The following is a 25,936-nucleotide window of genomic DNA, read 5'->3' as shown; positions in this document are numbered from 1 at the left end:
GGACTGAGTCGCGGACCACCCTGTCCCACTGAGCGCCCTACACAGCCCTAGCAGGCTGGTCACGGACCACGAGGAGAACGGGACAGCGCAGGGAAGACCTAGGCACGGAGGAACTCCAATGATGAAGCCGGTGTCATCTGAAGCTTCCCCCAAGGCTGGTAGGAACAGAGGCTCTGGAGCACAGGGACACTTCCCACCTGCAAGCCACCTCATTCTCGGGCATACACCATCCGAGAGCACCGGCTTACAGGAACAGAAGGCTCAGGAGCACCAGACGAAGACGCAGGGAAGAACATCCTGGCAGGCAGACACATCAGGATAAGGAAGATCATGGCGGAACATCAGGACATGGTGAGGGACCTCAGGCAAGACATCAAGACACAAAGACGTAGTATAAAAGCAGACGAGATGAGGAGCTCCACGGAGAACAGAAGACTTTACAAGGCAGGAGCCTCCAGAGGGAAGTCACGATGATGCAAGGCAAACACAGACTGAAGTTGAAGTCCTTTTATAGGGCTGCAGACCGGCGACTCCCTGGGAGGAGTTTGGCAGGCCCACACCTAGCTGGCCCTATAACTACAGAGAAGTGCTGTGGACTGGCCCCTAGGGAAGGGCGTGGCTCAAAACAGGAAGTCCATGCAAGCACAAGCAGCCTCAGGCAGGCCCCACGGACATCGAGGCCTCCCAGGCCCTGGAGCAAATCCTGGACAGTTTGCAGGCGAGACCCTGGCTTGGAGCGGCCTCCAGGAAGAGGTAAGGAGCCTCCCGTAGCCCCGCTACAGGAGGGTTCATAACACTGGGAAAGGTAATAAAAGATCCAGGTCAGGGCGTGGGCAGACAAATAGCTGTGGTAACAGAGGTTTTATACTTCAGAGTTTCAGCTAGGAATCCTGTTTTTCATGTAATATAAAGACACCTGGTCAGAAGGCTGACCAAAATGATAAAGGGCATGGAACATCTATCCTATCAGAAGAGGCTAAAGAGGTTAGGGCAGTTCACCTTGGAGAAGAGATGGCTGAGGGGGGATATGATAGAGGGCTACAAAATCATGAAAGGACTTGAATGGGTAAATGTGAAACGGTTATTTACTCTTTCGGATAATACAAGGACTAGGAGGCACTCCATGAAGTTAGCAAATAGAATTTTCTCAGATTCATTGTAAATGTGCTTTTTCACTCAATGCACAATTAAGCTCTGGAATTTGTTGCCATAGGATGTGATTAAGGCTATTAGTATAGCTGGGTTTGAAAAAGGTTTGGATAAGTTCCTGGGAGAGAAGTCCATAAACTGCTATTAATCAATAGGGAAGAGCCACTACTTGTTGTCAGCACCAGTAGCATGGGATCTATTTAATGTCTGGGTATTTGCCAGGTATTTGTGACTTAGATTGGCCACTATTGGAGACAGGATACTGGGCTTGATGGACCTTTGGTCTGACCCAGTAACATATCTTATGTTCTTATATACATATTTGAAAATTATCTTCCCTGTGACTGGATAGTCCTTCTTCAATGTCAGTGAAACTAAACTTAAAAGCAAATAAAACATATGACAATGAACCATTAAAACGCTATAAATTACACCATTGTAAAATGAATAATACAACAAAACATCAAAAATAAATTTTATATATACATACACATGAAAGATACACATGAGGATAACATTTTTGGTCTTTGTTTTATCTTTTTATTTTGGACTGTGTATTGTGGACATTGTAAGCCACTTCGGGCTAAGGCATTAACAGCCAATAAATGCGAATAAATAAATAATAAATAAATAACTGCACAGCGACATATACGCGTGCATATGGCCGTGCGTAGATCTGTGATAGTATTTTATAACCTGCTTATATTATATATGCACATAATATAAAATACACATATCTCTACCCCACAACATATGCGTGTCTGTATGCTTATGCCCGAATAAATGCAATGCATTAAACATGAGTATTTCAAACTTGTGCACGTTTGTCGGCTCGTGCACATGGACGCAACGATTTTATAACATACGTGCGTATATAAGCGTATACGTGCATCTGTTATAAAATCGGTTATACGCGCATAGATGCGTGCATGATTTTATATTGACGCAAATGCTGCCTCGATCACGTAAGTGGGGGGGATTTTAGTAGACACACGCGCCAACGCAATTACCTGTTTCACCAGTTCATTCCCAGTTCGCCCCAGTGACGGAGAGGACTTCCTAAACCCCCTAGCTAATTTGCCTCCCTTTTACCCTGTTAGCCCCGACCCTTAAAACCCCGCTGACTAGCCTAGCTTATTTTATTTTAATACTACCACCCTACCACAGAACTTTACTTCTGCTATGCCCGGCATGGGCATAGCAGAAGTAAAGTTCTGTGGTAGGGTGGAAATACGTACGCGCAGACTTCATGTAATAGACTCGGCCCGCCCATGCCCTGCCCCTTTTTTGAACTTTATGATTTGTGCACGTACTGGGAGATGCTCACGTAACCGTGCGCTGTTTAAAATACGCAAGGTGCGCGCCGAGCCAAGTCACGCGCATATCTCCTGGCTGTGGCGTGCACAGGGCTTTTAAAATCAACCAGATACTTTTTCTACCTATTGGAAAAAATATGTGCGCATATATTTTACGCATGAAAATAAAGTAGGACTTGCAAAACATGATTAACGTGCAAAAGTCAGTATATTTTGAAACATGCGTGCACAACTGAAATTACCAATTACTCCACCAGTTCACCCAGTCCTTCTCCAGGTCATCAAGACTCTCCTGGTCCTTCAGCCTGAACTCCCCCCCAGTTCACCCAGACCTCCTACCCAGCAAATAATATACAATAAACAAGTCTGATATCAATTATGCAAGATAATTAGCACAAGTAAGTGAGTAATTTGCCAAACGTTCTTGTGTGCCTTTTAAAATAGCAACTTGCGTGCGTAACTGTTGGCCACACCCAGAACACCCCTAGACTGCCCCTTTTATACGTGTGTATATATGTATGCACAAAATGTAAAGTACACGCGTACTTTTGACTTTTATAAAATATAGATCGCGCAAATACAGGTAACCTACGCACATGCATGCTAATTTTTATATGCGAAACTCTTTGAAAATTACCTTCAATATTTTTAGAAAACATACCATCTATTCCAATCTATTAAAGAAAACCCTGACTATGTAGAGACAACGTATCTATTAATGGCCATTTGTAAACCTATAGCAAACAGTGCTCAATAGAGAAACTGAACAATGTAGTGCTTTCCTACCTTGCTCTTTGTGCAGTTACACCCAAACCTTCACACCTGTGAGAAAAGTGCATCGTGACACTGTCGAGTTGCTGTTTCTGGGACACCTGCAGCACTTCTCAGCAAGGCTGCCTCAGCCTTTCCTTTCCTTATGGGACTGAGCTATGTGCCTGATCACAAGACCCTAAGAGCCAATGGGGCCCAGGGAAGGATTTGACCAATGAGAAAGCTGAGAGAGTACCAAGATTTCAAATGTGCCCTGTGTTTTGGAGTGCAGTTGGAGAGAGAGAGAGAAGAAAAAGTGGTACTCGTGACTCTGCCCCTTAGGCCTGCTGTCCCCTGCAGGGATTTACGCAATGAGTATCCTTATTAGCCTGGGCAGCTGGAGATTAGTGGATGGCTCGAGAAGAGACTAGCTGTAATTCTCTAGGAGTTACAGCGCCATTTCTCTGCTGAGCCCGTGCTGCTATGGATGGGAGATGCTGCCAGGCCTCTATGATTTGTGGCTGGAGCACTGTGTTTACTGCAGCGCAGGTGCTGAGGATAAAGGTCCCATGGACTAGAGAAGATAACTACGTGGAGGAGACTTTTGGGGAGCATGAGTAACCATTTTCCTATAACTGCAGGGGAACAGGGCTGTATCTATCTCTTGCATAATTCAGCGAGCCATCAGACTATGCTCCAGTGTCATCTATCATATAAGAAGTGAATGCTCAAAGAGGTTTTACATGTCAAAACAGCATATAGGCATGTAAGTAGCATGTACATGCGAAGATGCTAGTTTATAAACCTCAAGTGTACATTTGACCAGGGGAAAAAAGAGACAGTCTAGGTTTGTTTCAGGGTGGGTGAGAAGTATATGAGTAAGTTGCTATGTTGTAAGAGGCAAATGCACATATGTTTATATGTTATTGAACTTGTCTGAACACTTTTACACCTGCTGATGGACTCGTGCAATTGAAATCGGACTTGTCGTTTGTCTGCAGTTTTTGGGTGGGAGGTCTTGGTGAACTGGTGGGGGGTTCAGGGTGCAGTGCTAGAAGGTCTAGGTGAACTGGAGAAGGACTGGGTGAACTGGTGGAGGTATCAGCAAACTGGTGAGTCCAAGTATGCACGCAAGTACTTTCATAATGGTACACGAGCATGCTTTATAAAACACCCGCCTCACGTTTAAATCAGGTTGTTAGGCGAATATGTTATATACTATACACATATATTTATAAAATAGGTAGAGAAAGTAATTATTTTCTGGCATTGGAAATATACACATTTACTACAATATACATGCATACTTATGGGGCCCCTGCCACATAGTTTATAAAATTCTTGCAAAAATCTCCCCATATTCACATACATGCACAAACTGGGTACCTCAGGCAGTTTTGAAAGTTCGGCTCCTTATGCATAGTTATTCATCTTCACAGAAGTAAGCCTGTGCATTACAGCTGATCCCAAGTTCCTTATTTCTAACTTTAACCCTTGAATCCCCAGTCCCATCACTGTACCAGTGGTTCTCAACCTTTTTTCTATTGGGACACCTGGCAGATAATGCTTACAGGTGCAATACACTGAACACTTGACCATCAAGGAGCTAAATGTAAACATATACTCTGCATCCACAGGAACCTGCATCCACCCCCCACCCCCCCACCGGGTCATCCCCAAACAATGGATGCAGAGCAGAGCTAGGATTTTTCAAATACAACTCGCTATATAAAAAAGATATTCTGATTCTGGTGCTATTTCAGTAACAGAAACACAAACTCCCTTGCTATCAGGTGCATTGTAAAATACAAAACCTGAAGAAAATAACACTCAGCACATGTGTAGCAAACCTTCCATACCATCGCAACACTAATTCCAAGAACTCAAACAGCAATAGTCCTTCCTATGAAAAGGCAGCAGTGCAGCACCAGTGCATGTCCTCTTGAGAATGAGAAAATGCAATAAAGAAGATTGATACAAATCCCTACCTACTAGTAAAATACCTCAACTCAGTCACACATAGAGATCCGACCTTCACCAAATACAGAATAAAAGACCATAAATTATAAATGTGGAGACAAAAACTGGAATGGAAACCTCAAAAAGCCACTCTACAGGCAGTGCAAAATTGGAGAGAATAGAAATAGAAATAATATCCTCCTAGGCTAAGCAAAGTACAAAGATAGAAGAAATGCACATCCCAAAACTGACATCATATGACTTTTGCACCCCGTCACTCCCCTTCCATGACTCCATCATTCTTCACTTTTCCCAATTACTCCCTTTCAATGATTCGCTCACACTCACATCCCTTCCTAGCATTCCTGACCCCTCACACCCTCTTCCCTGTGCTCCTTATCACCCTAGCTTGATGGTACCCTGTTTATAGAGCCCATCAAGCTAGGTTGAGAGAACATAGAAGAAATTTCAATTTTTTGAGACTTTCCTCACCCCAAATGACGTCAAATCTTCACCATGGTGTATTGTGCTGTTCGTACATTTCACTCTACATGTGAAACTGGCCCCTGAACTCTAAACCACCACTAACACCTCACCTCAACCTATTTTGTGGCCCTCTTATAGACATATAAATACTTAACTACTAGGAGGACCTTGTAGATAGGTGTGCTCACTCTCTTTCTCTCTTCCCCTCAAAACCTTTCATAAACACACCCCTTTTCCTTATCATAGGCATTAACACTTTTTGATGAATAATGGGGTTTGGGGGTTTTTTTGCCTTCTTCTTTCTTCTTTAAAATTCTTTATTGTTATTATTGCCTCTTTTTTATTTCTTGTTTATAGTCATTTCTTATGTCTTCTTAATTTTAAACCTTACTTCTAATGTTTGTTTTAATTTTAATTTTTTTGTTTCATTTTTATTATTATTATTATTATATTTTAATATTTATGAGTTTCTGTAATTATTTTTATTTAAGTATTTAATATATTTGTTACACTTTTTAGTTTATTACTTTTATAATCATTATTTGCAAAAATCTTTTTATTACTTTTTATTTTCATTACATTCTTATTTTTTATTATTAATTTTTCTAGTTTATTATTTTTTTATATTGATATTATTTACATTACTTTCTATACAACATACTTTTCCAGTAAACCATAAACAAAAGTGAAACTTATAGCTGCTAATCAAATGATGTTTGAATTTTTATACCGATATTCATTAAGTTATTTGCCATACAACACACTTCTCTGGTAAACCATAGATGTAAGTAAAACCTAGAGATGTCAATCAACGGTGTCTTGAAGGATATGACGTCAGCTTGAGTTTTGGCAGGCTTTTACCAGGCTTAAAATGCTTTCATTCGGTGCTGATAGTTTTTCCTTCCACCACCACCTGATTTGCCGCATCAAACATCAGATCTTAACAGGTTAATACTATCCGATATTGATTTCACTATTATGCTAGAGTTTTCTGGTGGATTTATATTATCTTGGAATGATATCGCTATTCCACGTTTATTCTTTCAAATATAAAAAGATTGTAAGAAATCTCTGACCATATTTATATGAAGTTCCGTAGTACGGGATATTAAGTTCGCTGGCTACCCCACAAAATAATGGGATCAGAATTTATTCATAAAAAATCATTTGCAAGCAGTTAAATCGCACCACAGTATTTAAAACACATCTGTGTCAGCACTACAATTTACTATGAATGATTCAATTGTCGGAATATTAGCAATGCGAGGCTGCTGCTATTAAATTTCTAAGTTTATGTTTAGATATGAGTGTTGACTAGGATCAAATTAATTTTAATTAGCGATCTGTTTTTTAACTTTTATAAGCTGGCTCCATTGATGATTTATAATATATTTTTATTTATAAGACTAATTTAAAGACTGAAAGGTTTTAAATATTTATTGTAGCATTTTTAGGATATACACGCTTTGTCTAATCATGGTCAATGGGCTATAATAAACTTTATTTACCTTAAGAACTAAGGAAGAACGTTATATGATTCTTGTTGACCTATATGTGTTTATATATTTAATTTTGATACGATGGCTCTAAGTATTGTAATGTATTTTAGATGACTGATGTTGTTCCTGATCATAAAATAAATTGCATATGGATAAGTTAAGGCTTTGGGTGGACTTATAACTTTGTGCATTGGACAGCATATTCTTTATTGTTTCACTTGGAAGGTATGTATGTAACATTTTAATTATTTAAAGGTTTTTTTTTTCTCTGTCCTCTAATGGATCACAATACACTTTAGCATATGTATTTTTATTTAAAACTGGTCCTTATCTATTATAAAGATTGTTATTATACTTATGTCAAACTATTACTTGTGCTCAGCTTCTTCTTTCTGCTCATCTTGATGTTCCTATTGTATTTTTTTTTTTTATATACCGACATTTGATCTGACACATCACATTGGTTTACATTCAGGTATTTTCCCTGACCCCAGAAAGCTTACAATCTAAGGCCTAGATTTATCAAAATGCAGTAAGTACTGCATGTAATAGCAAAAGGGGTGTGGTTTATGCAAATATTCAGTTTATCACAATTTGCACTAATTACCTATGCGAAGAGCTAAGTTAGTGCAAATTGTGATAACATTATCAGACCTTGCGATAGGTCTGATAATGTTACACCACTGGGAGGGAGGGAGAGAGAGAGAGAGAGAGAGAGAGCACATGGCCATAATGTCATCTCCCTAGATAGGTATTTGTATCCCTATGATAGGCCCACCTAGTAACGTGAGGTTTAGGTATTAGAGTAGGGGGTTAGGGGCCACTTATTCTATTCTAATACCTAAACCTCACGTTACTAGGTGGGCCTATCATAGGGATACAAATACCTATCTAGGGAGATGACATTATGGGAGCATCAATTCAAAGGTAAGGGCCAATCACATGTGTTAACAGGGCTTTTCACATGCAATAAGCCCTTAACACATGCAAAAATGCCTTAGCACATTTTGATAAATGACCCCCTAAGTTTGTACCTGAAGCAATAGAGGGTAAAGTGACTTGCCCAAGGTCACAAGGAATGACAGTGGGACTCAAACTCTGGTCTCCTGGTTCATAGCCCACTGCTCTAACAACTAGGCTATTCCTCCTCCAAAATCATGTGAGGTGTTTTCAAATGCACTATTTGTTTTTTGTCTATAATTTTTATGTTAATAATCAGTTTATTAAAAAATTGTTTATATATTTCCTTTGCAGCCCCTGAAGCAGCCCCACTACTGGTCAAAACTCAGCCTGAATCGGGCATAAAATAAAAGGCATATTTTAACCTTGTTATCATTGGATTGATTATTTAATAAAGGAGTCCTTATACCTAAGGAGATCGGTCTCTTCCATTGTGCTGGCCTCAGACCCTGGAACGCCCCACAAGGTAAGTTGTCAAGGGCGCATTACACTAGTAGAACACTCATTACAGGGGTGGTTCTATAATCAGGCAGGGTGAGGCAGCCACTTCAAGTGGCAGAATTTTGAGGCAGCAAAAAATGCCCCTCTCAGAACACCACTGTGGCATCTGCCTCACACTGCTTGCCCCTACCATGGCTGCTGACCCAGGCTGGTGGCAGTGGAAGAGAGGAGTGATGCTGCGAGCTGTAGCGGCCTGCAGAGGCTGAAGAGAGGAGGGTCACTGCCGCGGTCCGCTACTGGAGGCCAGGCCAGCGGTGGCTCAAGAGAGGAGGGACGCTGCTGCTGGGGTCCACCACCGGAGACCAGGCTATCAGTGTCTGAAGGGAGGAGGGTCGCTGCTGCGGGCCAGCCACCGGAGGTCAGGCCAGTGGTGGCTGAAGGGAAGAGGGATGTTGCTGTGGGCCACCGCCCAAGGCCAAGTTGGCAGTGACTGAAGAGAGGAGGGATGGGGGGGCGTGGTGACTGGGGGGCAGGGTGAGGGTGGCGCTATCTAATCCCTCGCCTCAGGCAGCAGATTGCCTTGAGCCACCCCTGACTCATTATAGGAACAGCTCCTTTAGAAGTCTATTCACTGAGAGGGAATCCATTATGATACAGACTACACCTCTGGATGGGGCTACAAATGAATGTAGAACAGGGAAAATCTAACCAGTTTGTAGGACTAGATAGCCAGAAAGTGATGCAGAGAAGAATCTTACTGGGAAAAGGTATCCCGACTCCTGAAGGAAAAATTGTCACATAAAGTATTTTAAACCTTTTTAAAGCCTTCTGAAGTTATTGATCTCAATTAAACTCTGAAATTATAGACATAGGGGTAGATTTTCAAACAAGGCGCGTTGGCGTACTTTTGTTGGCGCTCCAGGCGCAAACAAAAGTATGCGGGATTTTAGTAGAAACGCGCGGAGCCGCGCATATCCACTAAAATCCTGGATCGGCGCGTGCAAGGCTATGAATTCTGTATAGCCGGCGCACGCCGAGCCGCGCTGCCTACCCCCATTCCCTCCAAGGCCGCTCCGAAATATGTATCGTTCCAGACGTTTGCAGGGCAATGCATCCTACCTACAAGGAATTCCTCTTAATGTGTCAGGAAGTTATTTCACTTGGAGCACACACTTTCCTTAGATTTCCATGCAAATGCCTTGTAAAGTTCTGGGGTACTCGATACATATCTTCTGAGCCCTCACAATTTATATCCTTTGTTGATTGCATGAGCAGCCCCTTGCTCAAAGGTGAGTCTCCATCTCCTATGTGCTCGCAGGTTTGATGAGAGGGATGTTAGAGCTGATGGGATTCTTGTCTGTATAATCACAGCTGTATTATTATTATTAGTGCTGTTTATTTCTTTGTTAGGTAAGAACATAATAACATAAGATGTGTCATGCTGGGTCAGGCCAAGGTACATCAAGCCCAGCATCCTGCTCTGCCAGAGACCAGTTTGGGTCACAAGCACTCGACACGACAGATCCCCAGAAAGTTTTTATTTCTTTTTGGTTATACATTTTCTATGTACAGATCTCCCACTGAGGATTTTGTAGGACTTGGCATATACTTGTTTCTTCTTCCTTAATGAAAGACTGGAAGATGTTTGTTTGTTTGTTTGTTTCCTTTTCTGTGCTGTTTTATGATTATGCCATTGTCATGTTATTTTCAGCTTATGCTGGAACTGCTAGTTCATATATTTAAAATAAATAGAAAATATAAATCTTAGTAGCCAAAAGGTAATTCATAAAGCCTATCGGTGTGTCAAGCACCATATAGCTGGGCTCTTTGCCTTACTCACCCTTCTTCCTGCGAAATGGATTGACCTGGAGAACCAAGTAAATCCTCCATGCTGTCTGCTGAGGAATATAGTTTCCTCCTGTAGAGAAGCAAATGGCCGGAATGAGTTCCACAACCAAAACAGTCATCAGTCATAGTCATCTAGTTCATACCATTCCCCCCATGCAATTCACACCATTGCTCGCTATACACTCAAATAGCAGGTAACAAATCCATAATGTGAAAGCTTAGTAGCTACCAAGAAGCCAGAAATGTTTCCAAGAATGTGTATTGGAATCTAATATCTATATTGTGAGGTATTTAAAACTATTAAGAAGGGCAAAGTTTATCAAATGATCAATCCTGCTAAAAGATCATGCAGCAAATGGGGCATGTAAAAAAAGAAACGGATCAGATTAGAATTACTCCTTGTTAGTTCTCATGTTTGATGCATCCGTGGGCATTTTTCCAACTGGTTTGCTGGAAGCATGTAGCTTGTTTACAGCAGCTTTCTAGTTACAACTCTGGCCTCATAAATCAGGAGTCAAGGGAGTGGCTGTGGGGTCTTCAGTGCCTTCATGTTGCAGATTTTGAGAAGCGATACAAATACCAATCACCATTTTGGCAAAATATCATTATATGGAGATGCTACAATGATGATATTTTTTGGATTTGGTCCAATACAGTTGACAAATTGCAGGAATTTATATCAATGGCTAAATCTTCAGGATTTTAATTTAAAGTTTTCTATTCAACAGTTTACAAATTCCCTTTTTCGATTTACTAGTAAAGGTGGAACAAGATACAATTGTTACCACTATTTATAGGATATCTACAGACAAAATCACATTACTGCATAATTCTAGTTTTCACCCTAGAGTCCTTAAACAAAATATACGGGTAGGCCAGTTTCTACGTTTAAGAATGATCTGTTTCTCCACTCATGAGTATAAAAGGCAAGCTGAAAAATTATCTGAACATAGCCTAGATTGGGAATACACTCACAAATGCATACAGCAAGCTTATAAAAGAGCTCTCTGTGCAAATTGAGACAACCTGTTCAGAAATAGAGAACAGATTTCCTTAGAACACATTTGTACAATCCCTTTCTCAAACAGGGCAGCCAGGATTAAATCTATTATCTACAAACATTGGCATACATTAGCAGGAATTATTTCTTCAATGACCGCCCCCCCCCCCCCCCCCTCCTCATTTTTCCTTTAAAAAAAAAAAAACAAGAATCTTCAAAATCATCTTGTGTCAGCTGTGTTATCATCAGAAGATAGACAGACTCTGAATGGTAGCCATTCCGCATGTGGGCATTGCTCCATTTGTGTCCACTCAAATATTTCAAGCTTTTATCACCCCAATTTGTCAAAACCTTATCTGATTTACAGAGAACTTCAAATGCCAAACAAGTCAAGTGATCTATGCGATTATCTGCCCCTGTCAATTGGTTTATATAGGGCAGACAAAAAGACAAATACGCACATGTATTATTGAACTCAAAAACTGTATTCGTACACTAAAACTACGAACATCCTTCGTGGAACATTGGCAGACATGTGGACACTCTTGACATGACTTAAAGTTCTTTGTGATTTGCAAGATTAGATTGCATTGGGGAGGAGATATCTTGGGGATTCTTAAACAAAGAGAACAGCGTTTTATTTTCCAGTGGGATACGCTTCACCCGAAGGGACTCAATCAAAAAACTGAATGGGTTATGTTTCTATAACAACGATAACACTTTTTCAGTGCATGTGCAGTTTAAACGATATGGCGTTTGAACCTGGTGATAAAGCTCTGCGCCTGCCCGGTGTTTTAAGGTGCTGCAGGGCCGCACTGTCAGTACCTTTAGTTTGTTGTTTCAGTTTGTGAAATTACGAAAGCAGTTAGCTTTGCACATGTGATGTGTTTTTGTATTGTGTTGGTATGTCTAGTGAGATAAGTATGGATGCAAGGTATGACTGTGGTAGCTCTTAATTACATGATTTGTATATAAACATATTATTCCTATTGGGCAGCTAGACAGGATTTACATATGATATTTATTGTTTTTATTGTTAAATAATGTTTTGTAATCTTTTTTCTAAAAATCTTTTGTATATATTATAAACATTTTTCTAAATTGATAGATTGGTTCCCTTAAATTACTACACTGCTACCACCGTCAGATATTTTGTGAATACACGTGGTGTTGACACCAAACTAAAGGGCAGTATGAGATACTGAAGGTGATATTTTTCTACTACGAATGTGATACTTCTTGTAAGCTGAAAATAACTCTACGTGGGTATAAGCATCCTTTAGATCTAGAAAGCATAGCCAGTTCCTTTTTTCAAGAAAGGGAATCAAGGTGCCCAGGGACATCATTCTGAACTTTTTCCTTTTCAGGAACTTTGTTCAAAGCCTTCATATCTATGATGGGACAGAGCCTCCTGTTTTCTTTGGGATAAGGGATAAGGAAGTGCTTGAAGTAAAATTCCCGCCCTCTGGTGGAACAGCCTTGACCGCTTTGACTTCTAAGAGAGAGAAGAGCTCCTTTCGTAGCAATTCCTGATGCTGAGACAGCTACTAAGTGAGTTTCAGTGGACGGCTGTATTCTTTTCGAATTATGCTGAGGACCCAAGTTATTCTGGGCCAATGGTTTACATAAAACCTTAGCCTGCCTCTGACATGAAGATCACCTGGCACGGATACCAGGATCTCGGCTATGTTACCTATGATCCAGTTAAAACCCCATCCAAAATTTTGACAGATGTGTTGGCTGTGGCTTTGTGGCCCTCTGCTGCTTAGGATGAACATGAGGAACCTGCTATTGATGAATCCGAGGGGGCAGAAGGAAATGTCTCTTCAACTGAAAGAAATACTTTCTCAGTGCCCCACTAGGGTACCTCCTAGTTGAAGAGGGTAGTTCTGGAATGGCAGTAGAGAGGTATCTGAATCGTCACACAGGCCCAACTTCCTTGACTATATATCCAAACTGATTTTCTCCATTGCAAGGCACATCACCAAGTCTTTCCTGGACATCCAGCCGAAGGTCTGAGGCCTACAGCCAAGTCAGCTTGTGAGCACTAATATTCACTGCAGAGACTCTTGATGCCATCTCAAAAACATTAAAGATTGACCAGACCATGTATTTTCCTCACTTCTTTCCCTTGTCCACCAGCAACCCAAGTCATCACATTGCTTCTGAGGGCATGTTTCTAGACTCTTTGAAATCAAATTTCCATGCTAGGCTCCATCTAATGAGGTCACCAATATGTGAGGCCTGTCATCTCACTTATCCTCGGAGAATCCCTGACAACTTTTCCAGCTAACTTTAGCAGGATAAACTATCCATTTTTTAGTTTTCTCATTGGGATTAGCTATTGTGTTACGTGAGTTTTCTTAGATCTAACTGATATATAAGGATACAAAGAAAGTTGATTTATTATGAGGGTGTATTAGACCCCCCCCTTAATAAAAGAGGATGTTAAAAACATCATGAAAAATCAGCACCAAGGAGGCACATCAAGGGACATCTCACATAAAGGAGCACTATACGCAAGACTTATTAAACCAAGAGACCTACCACAAAAATAACATACCACTAATTATAATTTTAACACTGATGTCCCAGTGTTTATATTGAGCATGGTATTTAATAAAACTCACATTTTAGATGATAGTCCAACTATAGGTAACAATATGCTTTTCATTTTGAAAACTCTGACAAACCACAGGCTGCTATTCCATCTACGCTAGGGTTTTCTAACAGTGATTATTTTGTGAACATTTGCAAGTCTTCTATGACCTACATTTAGATCCTAACCCACAAGTTGAAGGTCTGTGGCCTTACTAGGTGTTCAGAATAGGACAGGGACTAATGGATAAGAACTTATCCTGATCTTGAGTGGTAAATAGTTGAGGAGTTCCCACAGAGACAATGGGAAGTTATCTCCTATCTGGAGAGAGAAGCGGAAGCTCTAGAGGTGAACTGTTAGGGCTATCTGGATGAAGAAGCAGGGTAAAGATTAGAAGAATGGAGCTGGGACTTGGTTTCTGTGGAAACAATGGGAATCCTCATGTACAGAACAAAAGAGCGCTTTTGAAATTTATGAACCTAGTCTTTCAGATAGAATGCAGAAGAAGGTTGGTGGAGGGTAGGAGCATTGCCTGGGATAACCTGAGAATACTGTCTTCCTATATTAAGGAAAGTGGCTCACATACAAAACCTGATGCATGGATATGGACCTCACTCAGAAGATCCATGTTACAGTGCAGCGGTCCCTGTATAACACCCATACCTTTTTGTAGTAGCAGAAGTTCCTGGTACTGTAAGGGTTTTGTTTCCGTAGGGGGAGAGAGGAGGTTGGATGGAATCCTGTGTCTGCATGCCCATAGCTTTGTTGTCAGAATCCACATCCTCCACATTGACAGCTGGGTGGGGGCTTCCATGGGGTTCTTAAAGGAGATAAACAAGATCATCAGAAAGAAAATGGCCTATCAATTGTGGCCAGTATAGCACTTATCTCATCTGGGTATTCTCTGACCAACAGTAAAGGGAATTCTATTGAAGAAACATGGCTCAGCAATAGCACTCTACACATCCATTCTCCTGGATGAGCTAATTGTGTAGTTTGGGCCATGGCGTGGTACATGTTAATGGAGGGATACGATCAGCTCATGCATTTTGGGTTTCCTAAATTAACTCGAGAGTGAAATACATAAGCTCAGTCTCAGAGAAGGCTCTCTTTTAAACCTCTGCCCCAAGAAATAAGGTGCAGCATGTTTGATCATTAGAAGAGTGAAAGAGGGGAGCCAAATTAAGGGTGAGTTCAATATTTAAATCTAGTCAACTATAAGGGCGATGTAACAAGACCCGTGCTGAAATCTGCGCTTTTTCTGCGCGAATACTTTTGGTGCACGTGGGGCACATCTAACTCATCTGGTTAACTTAACTGGATAAGTCTGAATATTGCTACTTATCCAGATAAGTGAGCCAGGTAAGTAGCACCTCCCAGTTATGCGCACTGCACACTCACTGACTATCCGGCTAACTACTTAGTCATAGAAGTGACTTATCCAGCTAAATTGTATAGCTAGATATTCAGCGGCCACCACTTAGATGGATAAGTCTTACTTATCCCACTACATAACATTTGAATATGGACCCCAAGCTTGTACTATAAGAACAGTTTCTTAAAATTATGTTTCTTCTTCTGCAGGTAATTCTTATTGTGAAAGCATTCTGCTTGCAAAAATGTTTTATTTGGTCCCTTAAGCTGCTCTTGGAAATATACTATGATGAATTATACCCTACCATGCAATTTTTCAGAGGAGGAGCACAGTATACTCCCCATATGAATGTTCTGAGTACAGTTAATATATGGGATATGCTATTAAATCATCAGTTGCAAAGCAGTTTATTCCCCTTTGGGAAACTTAGGAAATCAGTTATTATTATGTTTTTAAAATTAAAATATGAGAGGAGTAAATACTTACAAATATATTTACAGAATAAAACAGAGAATTATCCTTAAAAATATGGACACCACATTTTAAATGCATTGGATCCAAAATCTTGAGAAATATTTCCCTGTGGAAATTAAGTCAGATTCTTCTCTCTAAGAAGGAGCCCTGTGCTGGGCAGCTCTCTTTGTATGTACTCCTCACTCTGAGCCACGTGCGGGAGAGCTCTCCCTACTTGTATGCCTCAATATGAACCTCATGCAGGAGAATTCTCCTTGTGTGTACTTCTCCCTTCAAGTCCCATGCCTGAGAGGTCTCCCTGCATGTACATCTCAATATTACTTCACTCAAAAAGGCTCTATCTGAAACTACCTCTCATTTTCTTTGGATGCATGCGGCATTCCTGAACAGAACTCTGTATTTCATGAGACTTCTTAACATATCACACAAAACAAGACAGAAAATGTCTACACAAAATCACCACAAAACAGATATGACACAAAGGCGGCATTCTTTGCTACCTAAGGGGCGAGAGGTGGATAATTCCTCCTTTAGGAAAGTTGGATTCAGCACCCCAGCCTTTTGGGTTTTGGGGGAAGGGGGCAAGAGGGGTAAGGCAGAGGAGGCTTGATAGCTGGGAACATTGGGAAGCAGCTCTGCAGTGCCAGGGGAGGCAAGGGAGGCACTCTGATAATCAAGCGGCTTATCATGCACAAGGTGATCAAGTTCAACGTCTTTGGTTTGCTTGGTCATGATGCTAGGAGACTGGGAGCTTCAAGCAAAGCACAGCAGGCGAGGACATCTGAAACTAGAAAAAAAACAAAAACAGAGCAAATCACACAAGACATGATCACTGCCCATTGATGACACACATAGCATCACACAGAACTGAACATTGATAGCACTGAAAGACGTATCAGTGAAGATGGTGTTAGATAGGTTCTCCACCCAATCTCAGCAAACTCTCAAAATGCACCTCAGTCATAGACTGCTATATCCTCTACAGTCCTGACACTACACCTCATTCTCTTCTATTAGTAAAGTCACTCCTGACCTGCAGTACCTTCTGCTATCACAGCACTGAGATCCCCACCCAATTCTGGCAATGCACCTCATCCTGACCTGCAGCACCCCTTGCTGTGTGTTTTAACCACCTGCCAGTTCATCTCAGTCCTGAGCAGCAGGTTGAACTAAAAACAACCGAGTTTGTTTTGCACACAAAACTCTTTTAAAATCACCAAGACAGAAAAGGAAATATATAAAAATGACAAGACAGCTAAATCTGCCTGCATGTGACTGATCTAGAGTTTGGACACCGGTATGTCTGTGCATCCTGGGAAATGGTGAATTTAGGGCTCTTCAGACTGTAATTTTGGTGTCAAATATATCAGAAAATTATCAAAAGCTCCAAAAAATCTAAAACAGAGCATATTTTCTGCTTTTAATGCATTCACCTCATTCCCATGTTATTAATACCCACTGACTTGTATCCCATTGCATTATCAACAAACCTTTCGTGTCTTATGACCAAATTTGCCCACTGTCAGTAAATGCACTGACAGTCAGTAAAAGAAAGCAAACAAAAAATGATGAGGTCCATATTCATTAGGCCATGCCTGGCGTTTGTTGGTGTTACACTGTAAACCGATGTGATATCCTGGATGAATGTCGGTATATAAAAATTTTAAATAAATAAATAAATAAATAAATAAAATAAATCTGGCTACTGGATAACTTGTGCCATATATTCAGCAGGATAAACGTCCCGTTAAATATACTACCACAAAGTTATCCGGCCACATATCAAAAAGATATCCGGGTAACTGGTGCTTCTTAAAAAAAATTACATAAAAAATATCGAGGGCCTCCTGGCCCAATTCCCCCCTCCCCCCATGAGTCTCACCCATCCGCTAACCCGGAACCCCTCTCAACCCCTTCACAGGATTTAAAATAAAAAGTAAACTGCGCCGTCAGGCCCGGCCCTCCCACTTCTTACCCTCCCCACTAAATCTAAATGAAAACCTTGTCTACTGCCCTCCCCAAACACCCCCCCCCCCCCCCCACGCTGGCACCAGACGCCCTCCCACCCGCCCACCCCATACTTGGATCGGGGCCCGTTTCTTATGCCAGAATCGCAGAGCCATGCAATCCCGGCCGCTTCCAGCGTCACGCCGGTAATAACTCGAAAGCAGACTTCACAGTGGGAATTCCCGCTTCCAGCGTCAATGGAGGCAGACTGTACAGCATAAATGTAACGCTGGAAGCGGCCGGGATCACATTGTAAAAATCAGGCCCCGCTTCAGGTACAGGGGGAGTGGGTGGGAGGGTTTATGTTGCCGGCGTGAATGGAGGGTGATAGGTGAGGCTCTCATTTCTATGTAGCGGGGAGGGCTGGGCCTGGCGCCACGGTTTACTTTCTATTTTCAGCTCCTAGGAAGGGGTTGGGAGGGGGATCCGGGTCAGCAGGTGGATGAGACTCATGGTGGGGGGGGAGGTGGGAGTAAATTGGGCCAGGAGGCCTGTGATTGTTTCTTTATTTACGTTTTTAAGATGCGCTAGCTACCCAGAAATCTTTTGAAATTATTGGGGTAAGCAGCACGTTACCTGCCCACGCAATGCCAGGTAACTTTAGGCCGGCTCTGAAGCAGGCCTAAAGTTCTCCAGCTCACCTAGCCATATATACCTATACATTCGTCTAGGTTAGCCGGAATACTCAACTTCTTCCCAGAATGCCCCTTTGTTTATCCAGCTAAAATATAGCCAGATAACTACTTATCCGGCTATAATTTAGTCAAAGTGGCTGAATACGTCAAATTTGCCATTTAGATGGATAACATTTGAGAGATCCATGTAAATGGATTATATAATTCTTGTCTTTCCCTGTCTCTTTCCTTCCCAGTTTCAACAACCTTGTTATATTGTAACTTTTTACTTCCTCGACACTGGTTAAAAGAAAGTTATTGCACCCCTTGTTATATGTAAACCGGCATGATATGATTGTATCATGAATGCCGGTATAGAAAAGCTTTAAATAAATAAATAAATAAAATAAATGGATTTTGAATATGGACCTTGATATGTTCATTAAAAAAAATGTATCAGTAAAAACATCCTGGGCAATGAGGCCTGTCCCTGGTGCCTTGGGCTCAGCCTATGTGAATTAAGTTTTTCTAAAAAGAAAGATACCAGACTGGAGCCAGGGGCGGACTCCGCCTTCTGCCCTGGCTGCAATAGGACAAGGAAGCAATTTGCTGCAGTTCTCCAAGGTTCCAAACTGGCGATTTAGCACTGGGATTTTGGGGCAATATTTCATCTAAAGGGGTGAAGCTCTGAATAGTAAGTCTGGCTGTGCACAACATAGTAATGGTAAAACGTCTGTTCATAAAAAAAACAGGCTGTCAGTATAATTCTGGCAGACTGACAGTAAAAAAAACATATTTGTGAGTTGGAAATCCTGCACACGCATGTTATAAAAAACCGGGTCGGCGCATGCAAGTGGGGAAAGATTTTTGCATTTACCCGTAGGTGGGCCTTCCCCAATTCCCTCCCAGTCCATTCCAATTAAAGAGCAGACTGGGAGTGAACTTACCAACCCCCCTAGCCCCTTCCCCTATCCTGCCCGCCCCCATCCCTATCCTAACCCCCTCCCCCCCCCCAAATCATGAACTTACCTTTTGCGCCTGCTTCTGAGCAGGAGCAAGTTGCACGCGCCGGCACCTTGGAGGCATGCAATCCACCGACACAGCGGCAAATGGCCGCTGTGCCAGGCGCCTCTAGCCCCACCCCGCCCCACTCCGGACTGCCCCGCTCCACATCTGGACCGCTTCTTTCACTAACCCCGGGACTTACACATGTCCCGGGGGTTTACAAGCGAGGCTGGGCCTTTGAAAATTGGCCTGGTGCGTGTAAGGCCCACCTATGTAAAACCCCGGGCTTTTACATGCGTAGGTGATTTAAAATCCGGCCCATTGCTTTTTGCTGCTAAAACAGAGGACAGTACGGTTTCTGGAATCTAATGGATTGCAAGATCCAAGGCAGCAATGTTTTACCAGAGGTAGATCTTGTCAGACAAATCTGATCAATTTCTTTGACTGGGTGACCAGAGAGTTAGATTAAGGGAAAGTGTTAGATGAAGTGCACTTCGATTTCAGTAGGGCTTTTGACACAATAAACTGAGCACCCTTATTATGGGCCCTAGAAACTGAGCGAGTGGAAGGCAAAAAAGAATAGTGCTAAATGGAGGATAGGGTTGTTAGTAGAATTGGACAGCAGGAAGGATAATTGGGAAAGGTTTGTCTTTTTGCAGATGATACCAAAGCTTGAGAAATGGTCTACAGTCTGGCAACTAAGATTTAATGCTAAAAAATGCAGGGAGAGGTGCAGTATAGGGGGACAAATTCTTCTGTGCGCCTGCACAACATAAGAATGTCAGCTGACCCTGTGAACAGCACCACAGTGATGTCACTTTGATGTCATTCCTAGGGCCAGCAGCACCATTTTTAAAGAATGCAACTAGAGGCGAGCAAATGGGCATTGCTCTTGCCCCTTTCTTCACCAGCGACCCACAAGGAAAGAGTAAGTGGAGGCTAGGGAGGTTCGCAGCCTCAGCAAACCTTTCCAGGGAGGTTTTGACTGGACCTGGCTAAGCCCAGCTGGGTAGGCCTGGATCCTGCAGTTTTCTTTGAGAGGCAGGAGGGTGGTCAAGGAGTCCCGAGCCCCCTACCTGTCTCTGAGGGTGGAAAGGGGTTTGAAGGCCTCAGGGAGGCCTCATTTCGCTCCTTAATTTGTTTTGGGATTTTTTTTCTTTTAATGATTTGTTTTGGTTTGGGAAATGAACCGAACTGAAATAAACATTAAATAAACTGAAACACAAAGAAAAAAGCAATCCCAGAAATGAACGAAATGAACTGAAACAAATGTATTTGGCCTGCATATCCCTCCTGTGCCACAGTGAGACTTTCCCAGACACAAATCCCGAGACAGCCGGCATAGCACATAGAAGACCCATCCATCCTCAGCTTCCAAATGATGCCTATCACTGACACAGAATGCAGGGGAGCCTTTTAAGACTTGGGATACACTGGCTCAGATTCTGAAGGAAAGAGGTTTGTGCTGGTGAAAAAACAACTGGCTGAATGTTAAGCGTATGATACCTTCTTTGGCCACGTCAACAGTGTCAGCTGCCTCCTGTAGCACCTTCACGAAAGACAAAGAAATGTGTTTAGTGACAGTCTAGCATGTCCTCCTGTTCTAAGTTTGATCCTCAAATCAGCAGTGAAAGCGTCTCCCAGGCATAAGCTAATAACATAAGAATTTGCCCTACTGGGTCAAACCGAGGGTCCATCAAGCCCAGTGTGCTGTTTCAAACCATGGCCAGTCCAGGTCACAAGCACCTGGCAAGAGCCCAATCAGTAAATACTATAGATCTTATGCTATCATGCAGTAATAAGTAGTGGTTGCTTCTTAAGTCTACTTGTGTCCCCTGTCCTCAGCTTCTGCTGCCCATCTGATTCTTGGTTCAGCACTGCTAGGGCCTCACAGATGTTAGCGCTGAGAGTCATTGACTCTCTGTGTGACTTTAGGTGAGTCAATTTATCTCTCTGTGCTTCAGCCACTGAATTTTTGTGCAACTTCTCTTATTTGTGCAGCTAAGCTGTATGGTAGTAAGCTGTTATGGCTACTGTAAAGCTCAATTGTAGTAAACTTTATCACAGTGTAAATGATCTTTTTTGTAAATTTGCATTTTTTACACTGTGGCGAATGTCAAGTTTGTGATAAAGCTAACAAAAGATGTATTACAAAAAAACCCCCAAAAACCCTGACCGGGGAACATTCACTCAGTCTCTGGAGGTAGAACGATGGCAAGCTACAATCTGCTCAGACCAACCTGATAATAATCAAATATTTTATTTACTGTCTCTTCATTTCCTTGCTTATGGGGTTGATATTTTGATATGATGTCCACAACTATATAAAAATCTCTAAATAAATAAATACATACATACATACATACATACATAAATAAATAAATAAATGTCATTTTAAAACAGCACATCCCTATTAAATATATATACCCTAGAGGAGAGGACAGAGGGAGGCCAATATTCAGTAGACCGTTTAGTGGACAAGTTAGCCAGATAACTTGTCCCGTATATTCAGTGGGATAAATGTCCTGCTGAATATACCTGCTTAAAGTTATCCAACTACATGTATCTGGCTAACTTTCAAACCTAACTGACTGTGTTTGAATATGTTCAGTATATGATTGCATGGAAGGGAGGATTATCCTAATGGTTAATGCAGTGGGTTATGACCTGGGGAAACCAAGGTTCAAATCTTACTGTTGCTCCTTTTGACCTTGGACAAGTTTCTTTATCCTCCATTGCATAAGGTGCAAACTTAGTACCTACCTGATTCACTAAGAGGTAGATTGTCAAAGCTGTGTGTATGCATGCATGTAAGAGGGCTGCAGGGGAGCTGCTCCTGTTAGAGGAGGGGAGAGAGAGAGAACCTTTTTATAAGGCTCAGTCTGAGTCTCTATATATAAAGTATTGTACGGGGACACTTTGATTCGGGGTGAGTTTTCGGGAGGTGATTTGGGGTTGGGAGAGGGTTGTTACAGACACATTCAGAGGTATTCATTGTAAAATTGACCTCATTAAAGAATTTTAGACCTTATAAATGATGAAAAGAGTCGATTTGTACACAAAATGGGAGAAAAGCCTTAATGAATCTGGCCATTAGCTTATAAGCCCTCTGGGGATAGGAAAATACCTACAGTACCTGTAAGTAATCCGCTGTGAAGTGCTGTGAAAAGCAGAATATAAAAATTAAAATGAATTGAAAACAGAGTGCTGCCACACTTTAATTCAGCAATGTTCCTCATCTCATTAGTTTAGTAAATACTGTGATAAATAGTGGTTAAATGGGTATTATATTCAGAAGATAATGTCACTTACCTGATAACTCTAATGCTGTACCTTGCTAACCAGCAGAAACAGGATTTGATCCCAAGTCTCCTGTTTCTTAATTTGTAATTCTAACTACCAGCTCACATGCTCACTGGTATCTGAATGTTTCTATCATGTCTCCCATCTTCCCCTCTTCTCTAGGTATACTTACTTATTAGATTGTTAAGTCCCTTTTCATAGGTCTTATGGTACTGATCCTACAGCATTCTGGTCGCTCTCTTCTATTATTTTATGGCAGGAAGTGAATTCTTACCTGTGAAAAATAGTCTGTCGGGTCAGTGTCCTCTGTTTCCTCTTCAGTCTGGTGAAGAACTGAGGTAGTGGTGTCAGAGAACTCAGCTGGACCCTCTTGTACCAGTCTGTAGCAATGAATTCCAAAATAAAGGAACCAGGAGGTTGAATGGATGCTTCATGAAACCTGATAAATGCAAACCAGCTTGCAGGATACTGCACTCACAAGCTACTCATTTAGGCAACTAAACACTATCCATCCCCTTTCCTAAGGAAAGTCTTATTTATTTTGTTTTATTTAACAGCTTTTCTATACCGATATTAGAATGCACATCATATCAGTTTACATTAGAACAAAAAGGTAGAAAATACAATGAACAGGGACGGGGAAAAGAGGAACAACAAGCGTAACAGGTTGCAACAAGAGGTTGCAGTTAGGAGAAGGCTCTATTTGTGAGCCGGGAAGATTATAACAAAGGGGGATAACAAAGGGGGATTAACATCTTAACATGGAACTTAGGAACAGTGTAAGGAACAGTGTAAGTCTTATGTAATTACCCTTTGCTTTGCATCTAAAGTGAGATCAAAATGTGTTTACATAGTAATTTGGTAGATGACAGCAGATAAATATCAATTGGCCAAACAGTCTACCCAGTTATAAAAGTCCACACTGCTAAGAATATATTACCAGCCATAGGAGCTGTGAAATACTAGCTGAAAATAAAAAAACAAATTTTGCAACACAATAATAATGGGAGATTTCAACTGAATGAGTCAATGTCTCATCAGTACATGTTAGAGAGGTTACATTTCTAGATGCCATAAATGACTGCTTCACGGAGCAGCTGATCCTAAAATGAATGAGAGAAGTGGCTACTTTACATTGGTGCTTGGTTTCCTCAGTGGAATGCATAACTTGCTGTGAGGAGTTACTCTGGTGGGGCCACTAAGCAATAGTCATCATAATACAATTAAATTTAACATAATCACTGGAGGGAGGACATTAGTTAAAACTACTACCTATAGTAGCATATATCTTTAAAAAGGAAGAATATGATAGAATGAGGAAATTAGTTAGAAAATCTGAAAGGAGAGGATGCAAAGGTTTAATAGTTTGCATGAGGCATGGGCATTGTTAAAAATACCATTTTGGAAGCTCAGATAAAATGTATTCCATGCATTAAAAAAAGATTGAAGGAAGACCAAATGATTGCCAGTGTGGTTTAATGGTGAGATGGTGAGGTAAAAGAGGCACTTAAAGCTAAAAGACCATTGTTCAAAAAATGGAAAGCAAACCCAAATGATGAAAATAGGCAAGAGTATAAGCGCTGGAAAGTTAGATGTAAAACAGTAGTTAGATAGGCCAAAAAATGCTTTGAGTAAAAGCTTGAAAGTGAGGCAAAAAACTAATAAAATCTTTTTCAAGTACATCTGAAGCAAAAAGCCTGTGAGGAAATTAGCTGAGGCTGCTAGATGAGAGGCAAAAGGGGTGTTCAAGGAGGACAAGGAAATAACAGATAAACTAAATGAATTCTTTGCCTTGGTCTTTACGGAGGAGGATATTGGGAACATATCTACGCCTGAAACATGCTTTAAAGGTGGAGGTCCTGAGCAACTAAAACAAATATCTGTGACTGAAGAATATCAAATGACTGGGACTGGAAGGCATCCACTCCTTTTAGAACTCTGGAGTTCTTTTAGAACTAAAACATGAAATTGTTAACCTATTACTAGTAATCTATAACCTATCATTTAAAATAGCCGTGATTTCTGAAGCCTGAAAGGTGGCCAATGTGACACCAGGAAACTATAAACAGGTGAGTCTGACATTGGTGCTGGGTAAAATGATAAAAAAAACATTTTTAAAAGCAAAATCACTGGCCACATAGATAGAAATGGCTTAATAGGAAAGTGTGAACATGGTTTTAGCAAGAGGATGTTTTTGTCTTACAAATGTTTTAGATTTATTTGAAGATGTAAATAAACATGCAGATAAAGGTGATCCAAATGATATAGTGCATTTAGATATTCAGAAGGCATTTAACCTTCTGGAGAGGGGCAAGATGTTGGCAAGGTACAGGAGGTATTCAGCTGCTGCTCTTTACCTCGCTACTTCTACAGTTTCTTCTCTGGAACTAGGCCTTCAAAGCGTAAGGGATGGGTTAGGGTTTACCCCTATGAACCCTTATATCCCTCGGGACAGCAGCTCATTACAGCTTTCACCTCCCAATCTTCAGCATTTCAAGGAACCAATGACCCTGATGTGCCCCGCTGTGAGGGAGACCCGCGGTCACCTGCAGAAGTGTTTTTGAGTCCTTTGAACTTTCGACCTCCGCCGGCACAGAGTTGTGATTCCCCTTCCAGCTCCATAGTGCCTACCTTTCTTGTGGCAGAAGGCACCACGGTAGAGAGAGCTGGCAGTACGGGTGCACCGGAGCGGCTGCTTTCAATTTCATCTCTGGAAGATTTTCACGAGGAAGGTCGATTGGCGTCTTTCCCTTCTCCCCCAGTTGCTTTGAACTCGGGATGGAACTTTTTCACCTGCTTTGCCCTGGGTAAGTCTAAGCATTCCTTCCTGTGATTTTCTTGTGATTCCAGCTCGGCTGGCCGTAGTAACACTAGGTTCCCTCTGGGAATTAATCACAGGCTTTGGGAAGTCCCTGAACTCTTCTATACAAAAAACGGATGTTCTTTCATCTAAATTCAAATGATTGATTTCCAACAGTGAAGGTCAAATAGCTGTTCTTAGCTCTAAAGCGTCTGTTATTGAAGACAACTTGAAGCAAATTCAGTTTTCAATGTGGCTGGCTACAGTTAAGGACTGTAATACTCTTTCAAGAATGATAGAACATCTTGAAAATTATACCAAGAATTTGAGATTATTTAATTTTCTTAAGCG

At 41.4% G+C, this 25,936-nt stretch overlaps 1 protein-coding gene across 1 annotated transcript in view; it reads right to left on the bottom strand.

The window, feature by feature from the left end:
* CNGB1 (cyclic nucleotide gated channel subunit beta 1) overlaps positions 1–25,936 on the bottom strand; it is a 106,850-nt gene that overhangs the window by 71,696 nt on the left and 9,218 nt on the right. Inside the window, exons 2-7 of the mRNA XM_029609273.1 lie at positions 23,060–23,165; positions 22,619–22,642; positions 20,989–21,031; positions 16,357–16,643; positions 14,671–14,827; positions 10,401–10,478 (exon numbers count right to left, since the gene is read on the bottom strand). Coding sequence (XP_029465133.1) covers positions 10,401–10,478; positions 14,671–14,827; positions 16,357–16,588 — 467 coding nt within the window. The 5' untranslated portion in view covers positions 16,589–16,643; positions 20,989–21,031; positions 22,619–22,642; positions 23,060–23,165. The remainder of the gene's footprint in view (positions 1–10,400; positions 10,479–14,670; positions 14,828–16,356; positions 16,644–20,988; positions 21,032–22,618; positions 22,643–23,059; positions 23,166–25,936) is intronic.

The sequence above is a fragment of the Rhinatrema bivittatum genome, chromosome 7 (genome assembly GCF_901001135.1).
Source record: "Rhinatrema bivittatum chromosome 7, aRhiBiv1.1, whole genome shotgun sequence".
NCBI classification, from domain to species: Eukaryota; Metazoa; Chordata; class Amphibia; order Gymnophiona; family Rhinatrematidae; genus Rhinatrema; species Rhinatrema bivittatum.
This window is presented reverse-complemented; position numbering and strand designations above follow the sequence as displayed.